The sequence below is a fragment of the Wyeomyia smithii genome, chromosome 2, assembly GCF_029784165.1.
Source record: "Wyeomyia smithii strain HCP4-BCI-WySm-NY-G18 chromosome 2, ASM2978416v1, whole genome shotgun sequence".
Lineage (NCBI taxonomy): Eukaryota > Metazoa > Arthropoda > Insecta > Diptera > Culicidae > Wyeomyia > Wyeomyia smithii.
The window spans coordinates 116,900,007-116,909,477 of NC_073695.1; the positions used below are offsets into that span (position 1 = coordinate 116,900,007).

The window sequence follows — 9,471 nt, forward strand, 5'->3', positions numbered from 1 at the left end:
TCTTCAATTGATTTAAAGATATATGTTAAATTTATTTGAGCTAGCCATAATTACAACTCATTTCTGATTCCTCTTGCTTTTCATGAAATGAATCTGCTATTGTTCATCATACGTAGTTTCAAAAACATGAATAATATTCCGAATGTTGATTTTTATAGACATTACACAGTCTAGTGTATAAAAAAGTTTCAAAAAATGGTTTAACCAAAAGCTGTTTATTCACTTGGTGAGCAAAAACTGTGTAAACAAAAAATATCGATAGTTTTCGCAGCAAGGCCAACCGTACCGACTAATAATAAAATTTAACAGTGCGCCTAATAAAATCGACCAATCAGAGAGGGCTTTCGCTTCAACAGAACTTTAGGTGATTTTTGGTTTCTCTTGTCACGTCCTGTCCCACGGGAATGGCATCGCTGTCAGCTACCATACATTTGACGCGTTACCAACATCACTGGCACTGGCACCCGAAAAATGGGCAGTTTACCCTTATCTTATGTTGATTCGGGTAAACCGGCTAAATGTTGACTGCAATTATTAATAGCATATCAGACAGTTTTAAGCAATTTCTTAAGGTTTTCACATGGTATGTGATATTCTAAGTGATATTTAGTACATTAATTGTGTCCCAAAGCAAAGTGAAGCAAACTGTGACAGCAGAAAAAGTATTTTTGGAACAAACGGTACAGGAATAGATGTTCGTAACGCTTGAAGACTACCATACCATTCCCTTGTCCTGTCCTAGCTTGAAAATAGCGAAGATCGTTCGAATCGAGCAGCACAATGCCACCCCTGGATATGTCACTTGAAATTTACTTTTAGCATTAATATCGAAATCAAAGGGATCCTAACTTGTATTGGTCATCCCTAACCAGAAAGTTGACACATACTGTCAGTCAAAAGACAAAACGCAGAGAGACGCTTGATTTTGATATTTTCTAGACGGATTGAAAAGCTCGTGTTCGTGTAGATACTAATTTTGTTTTCCAGACTTCGTAGAATTAAGAAAAGTTAGATTTTTGTGACGGTTGCAAACGATGGATGATGGAGATTACGATAATGATGAGTAAGTATTTTGTTGAATATCCATAAAAAAAATAAAGTTATTGTTTTGGTAACCTGCAGTGTTGGAGGAGATGAGTTCGACGACGTCGAAGAAGATGATAATATCGACGAGTTGAACCAGGAAGAAGACGGAGATAACATAGAGCTCATCACACCTGGTCAAGCTGGAGGAGGCGTTCCAAAATCGAAGCGTATTACAACCAAATACATGACCAAGTATGAACGGGCACGTGTGCTAGGAACGCGGGCATTACAAATAGCGATGTGCGCCCCTATCATGGTGGAGCTGGAAGGAGAAACAGATCCTTTGCAGATCGCGATGAAAGAATTGAAACAGCGAAAAATACCAATAATTATACGACGGTATCTTCCTGACGCTTCATATGAAGATTGGAGTATCGATGAGCTAATTATTATCGATCATTAATATTCATATCCTAGAACAAATAAGCAATAGGTTTTAAAAAATATATGTTGAAAAAATGTGAAAAACTAAAGTCTAATTATTTCATGGAAGTAGATAGAGCAAAGTCAAGGTGCGATATTCCGACTAGAGACCAGTGACCTTCTGTTTATTCGACACAAACTTCATAGCCAACTATTAGTGTGCAGAACATAACGAGGGGTTGGCGGTTCATCATATCCGAGACTCAAGCATGCAATGACTGAATAGTAAAAACACTGTTACGAAAAATGATCTAATTCTTAAAATACATTTTATATCTAAATATCGCTGCTGCCACCGGGGCTTCAGATTTGCTAGCTCCATGTGTACCCTCCATCGTCTTTGCTGTAAATAAACCGTTCCATATCGCTTACCGAATCTTTAGTTGTTCGACACATGGCCTCCAAAATATGGTCGGAAAGACCACTGTCAGAAAGATTTTCCTTCCACAGAACCTGATCACCACTTGCAGTTGCTGCGTTCTCTTTGTCGGCATCATCGATCATTTTTTGTGAAACTTTACAGAATGCTTTTGTGTTTGGAACGCTTACTAAAGTGGCACTGAATTTATCTTTCGATTCAGTTAACAAATCACATAGATAGGGTAAAACGTGGGGCAAGATGACCCCTTGTAGCTCGGTGCTGTGGTAATCTTCGCCCATCTGGCGAATTTTGCTTGAACGGGTTGTTAGGCTTCGTAGACTTGCTCCGACGAAAGATACTGGAGCTAGCAGGGTCGGTGGTACACCAGCTAAACGTCCAACTCTGGTGGTAGTACTTTTGGCATTGAGCAAAAAATTGAAAAAGGCTTGACATTCTATCCCTTCGATAAGAACCGTCGATTGGTCGCTGTAGTCGTCGTCACATTCGCGATTTTGCTGTTTTTGTATTTGATTGTAGTTTATTTTTTTAATTTCCTCCGCTTCTACACCGAGGCTTGCGAGCCATTTTTCTTCTTCCATGTCGTCGGAATCTTCACCGTTGTCGTCGTCGTCATGCTGCGTAAGCTGAAAGTTAACTTTGTGCGTTAGTTTTGAAATATTACTACAATCTTTTTTGCTCTTTTACCGTTTGTTGATCCTCCGAAGAATTCGAAAAACTTCCGTTATGGATTTTCATTGGTGATAATTCACTGGAGCGGTTTAGTTCCTGTTTATTATCGGAAGGTTTTTTAAGTGGCATAACGAATTCAATTTTTTCCTGTTTCAGAGCTGCTCGCATACCACGGGAAGTAGGTGTTAGCAGAGCATGTGTCTCTACTCGACCTCCAATTCCAGCCGCTCGGAAAAGTACGGTAAAACTATTTGCGCACACATAAAAATAAGGACATTGACGGGCACGTACAAGCTGGAATAAGTTCCTAAAGCTAATTTCCCACTCTTTGGCCAGCGCAGCACGCTCTGGTTCTCCAAGAACCATTCCGTTGTTAGACTTTGCATTGCGCGGAAATAACGTCAGCCACGGTAGATGGGGATGCTGCCAGTATAAGGTGCTCTGGTAAAATCGGGCGCCAGCAGAGATATCCAAGCTTGGAGATGAATCTTTCACTCCGATGCATCGAACGAATGACGTTAGACCGCTTGCTTCCTGATTTGTGCGAAGATTGTTTCCAGGGATTTGAGATTTGCAAACGATTCGTAGCCGGCTGTTGATACTCCAATGGATGGGAAGGTTCTTAGAGGGTATAACTTGTTGCTGCTCGGCATCTAACGTTGTTGTACTATCAACTAACTGTTGTTGAGGATTTATAAAAAATCGCTGTACGACAGGCTTGGCTGGGGGTGCCTCAAGAACAGGTACCTCTTTCGATGTTGATTTGCTCAAAAGCTCGAACACGCTGTCTTCGTTTGTTGGTTCTGGATTTGTTTGTTTTTGCTTTTTATATATGTTATCTTCGTTTCTGAAAGGTAAAATATTATTAAACTTTCTATCATTTCAGCAACAAGCAGTTTCAGTAACAAAAAATATTTCATAGAAAATTTGTTACTTGTTTTGTATTGTGAATCCATCCAGCGAAAATAGGTTTGAATATGTACTTCAATGGCGTGCGCAGTTGAATAGTGTTTAGTGAATTAAGTACCTAATTACCTTGAGAATGGATTTTTCCGTTTCTGGTTTGCTGAAAATGGATCCAGTTCACTGTCTGCTGATGTCGAAGATCGGGTCCTGCGTGTTTCCCCAGAAGGCTTTTGCATACGTGCTTGGAGTGCTTTCTGCTTTTGTTTCAGTCGCTGTAATCGAATTATTTCGTCCGGCCGTTTCCATTCTGTTGGATTCGACAGTATCCCATCCATGTTTTCAAATTCACTGGTCTAAATAAAATTGAAAAACCATTTACGGTCGAATTTTGATTAAATTTCCGGACTGTACGGCTTTAACTGAAATAATTGACATAACGTAGAGAAAGTGCGCATTTTTGTTTGTTTGCACGTTTGTACTAAATTCACTGACAGCTGATGCTGCAACAGCTGTTTTAAAAGCTTTGTTGCGTTTATTTTTCATTGGGGTTTTAAACGACGAAGTTTAGCTCAGACAAAAACCAATTTGAACGAAATCAAAATGTGGTTGAAGCTTTCACAAATGTTATGTGAAATATAGCTAGTGTATTACGGATGGCCATCAGAGGGCGCAAACTTATGAATGCAAAAGTGAACTAGTGTGGTTTGTCTGCAATAATTTTAACTATTTAAACTAGGGTTTTTGGTCTTGGTTCGAACCATACCAAAATTGATCCTGGTTTGAAATATTTCGAAAAATTCCGAGCACTCATATTAAAGTTAGTTTATTGAGATTTAAACGATTGCATATTGTGTCATTTTGAAACCAGTGCAACGAATGTGTGTTGTTCATAACGTATTTCATGCTCTAGCGTATGTTTATTGTATTGGACACACTTATGTCGTTTTCGTTTTCGCGGTGTAGCTACACTCAAACGACACTTCTGACACTGAAAATGTTTTATTTGACTTTTCGGACTACCCTTTTTCTGTCTCTCCCTACACTTTTTCTGTCCCTGACGACACCCGAAAAAAGCAGAGTGTACAGTAGGAAGTTACCAATACATTCACACGTATGTGTCAAAACTGGTTTGTTTTGGTTTTCGTTCCACGTGGTAAAGTGTCAGGTAAATTTTTTCTCAGCACATTTGCGAGATGGACATATGAAATGGAAACGAGACAAAATGACGAATGCGATAATGACCAAAACAAAACGAATTGACAGCTATCCCATTATTACGCACACCAATGCAATGCCACTGAAAATGTTTTATTTGATGTCGTTTTCGTTTTCGCGGTGTAGCTACCCTTTTTCCGTGCTATACTTTGCAGCTTCAAATAAAACATTTTCAGTGTCATTGCATTGGTATGCGTAATAATGGGATAGCTGTCAATTCGTTTTGTTTTGGTCATTATCGCATTCGTCATTTTGTCTCGTTTCCATTGCATATTACCATCTCGCAAATGTGCTGAGAAAAAATTTACCGACACTTTACCAAGTGGAACGAAAACCAAAACGAACCAGTTTTGACACATACGTGTGAATGTGTTGGTAACTTCCTACAGTACACTCTGCTTTTTTCGGGTGTCATCAGTGGAAGAAAAAGTGTAGGGAGAGACAGAAAAAGGGTAGCACGAAAAATCAAATAAAACATTTTCGGTGTCAAAAGTGTCGTTTGAGTGTAGCTACACCACGAAAACGAAAACGACATGAAGCTGCAAAGTATAGCACGGAAAAAGTGTAGCGACTCCGCGAAAACAAAAACGACATTAGACAGCTCCAAATCATTACCCTTATAAAGTATTAACCGGTGCTAGTATCATCATGATGATTCATGTTCAAACTATATGTTTTTGAAGGCGGGAAACCAGAAATGATGAATGCGCCAGAGAGCTGGATCAACGGATCGTAGAACAGCAGGAGGAAGGAGTGGAAGACATAAATGGGTTGTGGAGCAGTATCCACGGTGCCATCGAAACGACTGCGAGAGAGGTGGTTGGTACGACGCGTGGAAGATAGCGTAACGGCTGGTTCGATGCCAAGTGCCAAAGAGCGACAGATGAAAAAAACCGTGCCAGGAGCCGCATGCTCACCGCGGCTATGCGTCAGAACAGAAAGAGGTAAAGGAGGGCAAGAGCTGCCGAAAATAGAACCCAAGGCTCGCCAGCGCAGAGTACAGCTATGCTCAGAACGACGTGCAGAGATTCTATAGAACTGTCAACAGAGTCATAAGCAGGAATTTTCCTGTGCCGGTCATATGTAATGACAAGGACGGCAACCTGATTACTGATAAACCGACGGTTGCAGCCAGGAGGCAGGAGCTTTTTCAGGCGCTATCGAACGGTGAGGACCGGATGAGCAGAGCATGATCAGGATGACGATTATGAGTGACGAACAAGCTGTGGAGCCACCAACACAGGAGGAGGTGTAAAAGGCGATTAGTGAGCTAAAAAACGGCACGGCCGCTGGGAGGGACGGCATCCCGGCCGAACTTCTAAAAGCGGGAAGCGAGAGGCTGTGATACTAAGGATCTGGGCGGATGAACAAATGACGAACAACTGGTTGGAAGGCCTCATATGCCCTATCTATAAGAAGGGTCATCGATTGGATTGTGGCAACTATTGAGGCATAACGTTGCTCAACTCCGCATATAAAGTGCTCTCCCGTATCCTGTTCTTAAGATTGAGACCGTTAACGGAATCTTTTGCTGGCGAATACCAGGCTGGTTTTCGACAGGGGCGTTCCACGACGGATCAAATCTTCAACGAGCTGTGGCAGATCATGCTGGAACGCGGTTTCCCGACGAAACTAATTAAGCTGAATCGCATGACACTGGAGAGATCGAAATCATGCGTGTGGAAAGCTAGCGAGACATCAGCCGCATTCGTAACGTTGGATGGACTATAGCAGGGGGATGCGCTCTCTAACTTACTATTCAACATCGCCCTTGAAGGTGCAGTACGAAGAGCAAACGTGCAAAGAAACGGTACGATCATCACGAAATCTCACGTGCTTCTTGGTTTTGCGGACGACATCGATATCATCGGTATCGACATCGACCGTAGGGCCGTGGAGAAGGCCTTCGTACCTTTTTAAAGGGAAGCAACGAGATTGGGACTTGTCATTACCACTGTCAAAACGAAGCTGGCAGGGAGCGTGGGAATTCCCGTGGTGTTGGTGCTGAGATGGAGATAGTTGGGGAACGATTTGAAGTGGTTGACAAATTCGTGACATGAGACAACGATATGAGCCGTAAAGTGAAAGGACGAGTTGCAGCTGTGAACAGGGCCTTCTACGGACTACGTAACCAGCCAAGGTCCCATAGTTTGCAAACCCGCACAAAACTAGCGCTGTATAGGACGCTGATACTCCCGGTGCCCCTTTACGGACATGAAGCATGGACGCTGAAGAAAGGTGATCGACGAGTGCTCGGAGTTTTTGAGCGTAAAGTTCTGCGATACTTAACGGTAAATTGGAAGATGGAGTGTGGTGCATACACATGAATAACGAGTTGTACCAGGTATACAAACATGCTGATATAGTGAAGGTAATACAGCGGGGCAGGGGGCTGGACACGGAGCCAGAATGCCTGACAAGAGAGCCGTCAAAACTATCTTCAACAGAGAACCAGTAAGAGGCCGTCGACTTCGAGGTAGGCCTAGCACGCGGTAGATGTGCGTGGTGGAAGAAGATGCACGATCTGCTGGTGTACGAGGAGACTGGAGAACGGCTGCCCAAGACAGAGGAAGCTGGACATCTCTAAATCATTCGCTCATAGACCGGTGAACGGTCCGTTAGCCAACAAAGTAAAAGTAAGTAAGTAAAGATGATTCTTGAAACCAATCCACCAGGGACGAGACGGAGAGGTCCATAACTAACAAGTCTGATGGATCAGGTGGAAGGCGACCTACGAACCCTACACACTTAGATATTCTCGCCGATTACGGTAAAATAAATTACCGAGATTTAAAAGGCAGAGATCAGTAAAAATATTGGCATGCATCAAAATACCTCACTTCTACGCAACCAACAATTGGAATTCAATTCTCGATAATAACGACTAAATTTCGAATGAATTACAATTACAATTACAATTACAATTACTATTACAATTACAATTACAATTACAATTACAATTACAATTACAATTACAATTACAATTACAATTACAATTACAATTACAATTACAATTACAATTACAATTACAATTACAATTACAATTACAATTACAATTACAATTACAATTACAATTACAATTACAATTACAATTACAATTACAATTACAATTACAATTACAATTACAATTACAATTACAATTACAATTACAATTACAATTACAATTACAATTACAATTACAATTACAATTACAATTACAATTACAATTACAATTACAATTACAATTACAATTACAATTACAATTACAATTACAATTACAATTACAATTACAATTACAATTACAATTACAATTACAATTACAATTACAATTACTATTACAATTACTATTACAATTACAATCACAATTACAATTCCAATTCCAATTCCAATTCCAATTACTATTACAATTACAATTACAATTACAATTACAATTACAATTACAATTACAATTACAATTACAATTACAATTACAATTACAATTACAATTACAATTACAATTACAATTACAATTACAATTACAATTACAATTACAATTACAATTACAATTACAATTACAATTACAATTACAATTACAATTACAATTACAATTACAATTACAATTACAATTACAATTACAATTACAATTACAATTACAATTACAATTACAATTACAATTACAATTACAATTACAATTACAATTACAATTACAACTACAATTACAATTACAATTACAATTACAATTACAATTACAATTACAATTACAATTACAATTACAATTACAATTACAATTACAATTACAATTACAATTACAATTACAATTACAATTACAATTACAATTACAATTACAATTACAATTACAATTACAATTACAATTACAATTACAATTACTATTACAATTACAATTACAATTACAATTACAATTACAATTACAATTACAATTACAATTACAATTACAATTACAATTACAATTACAATTACAATTACAATTACAATTACAATTACAATTACAATTACAATTACAATTACAATTACAATTACAATTACAATTACAATTACAATTACAATTACAATTACAATTACAATTACAATTACAATTACAATTACAATTACAATTACAATTACAATTACAATTACAATTACAATTACAATTACAATTACAATTACAATTACAATTACAATTACAATTACTATTACAATTACTATTACAATTACAATCACAATTACAATTCCAATTCCAATTCCAATTCCAATTACTATTACAATTACAATTACAATTACAATTACAATTACAATTACAATTACAATTACAATTACAATTACAATTACAATTACAATTACAATTACAATTACAATTACAATTACAATTACAATTACAATTACAATTACAATTACAATTACAATTACAATTACAATTACAATTACAATTACAATTACAATTACAATTACAATTACAATTACAATTACAATTACAATTACAAATCCAATTACAATTACAATTACAATTACAATTACAATTACAATTACAATTACAATTACAATTACAATTACAATTACAATTACAATTACAATTACAATTACAATTACAATTACAATTACAATTACAATTACAATTACAATTACAATTACAATTACAATTACAATTACAATTACAATTACAATTACAATTACAATTACAATTACAATTACAATTACAATTACAATTACAATTACAATTACAATTACAATTACAATTACAATTACAATTACAATTACAATTACAATTACAATTACAATTACAATTACAATTACAATTACAATTACAATTACAACTACAATTACAATTACAATTACAA

General features: G+C 37.2%; 2 protein-coding genes across 2 annotated transcripts; one reads left to right on the plus strand and one right to left on the minus strand.

Annotated features, from left to right (window-relative positions):
- Nucleotides 1–880: 880 nt before the first annotated feature.
- On the plus strand, nt 881–1,566 carry LOC129721830 (DNA-directed RNA polymerases I, II, and III subunit RPABC2). The gene is made up of 2 exons (XM_055674870.1): nt 881–1,063; nt 1,123–1,566. The coding sequence occupies exons 1-2, from the start codon at nt 1,035–1,037 to the stop codon at nt 1,487–1,489; spliced, it is 396 nt and encodes a 131-aa protein (XP_055530845.1). The 5' UTR covers nt 881–1,034; the 3' UTR covers nt 1,490–1,566.
- Nucleotides 1,567–1,606: 40 nt separating this feature from the next.
- Nucleotides 1,607–3,926, minus strand: LOC129721829 (protein downstream neighbor of son homolog). The gene is made up of 3 exons (XM_055674869.1): nt 3,596–3,926; nt 2,576–3,407; nt 1,607–2,514 (listed from the first exon to the last, which is right to left on the minus strand). Exons 1-3 carry the CDS (start codon nt 3,799–3,801, stop codon nt 1,822–1,824), a joined length of 1,731 nt encoding a protein of 576 aa, XP_055530844.1. The 5' UTR covers nt 3,802–3,926; the 3' UTR covers nt 1,607–1,821.
- Between the last annotated feature and the right edge of the window lie 5,545 nt (nt 3,927–9,471).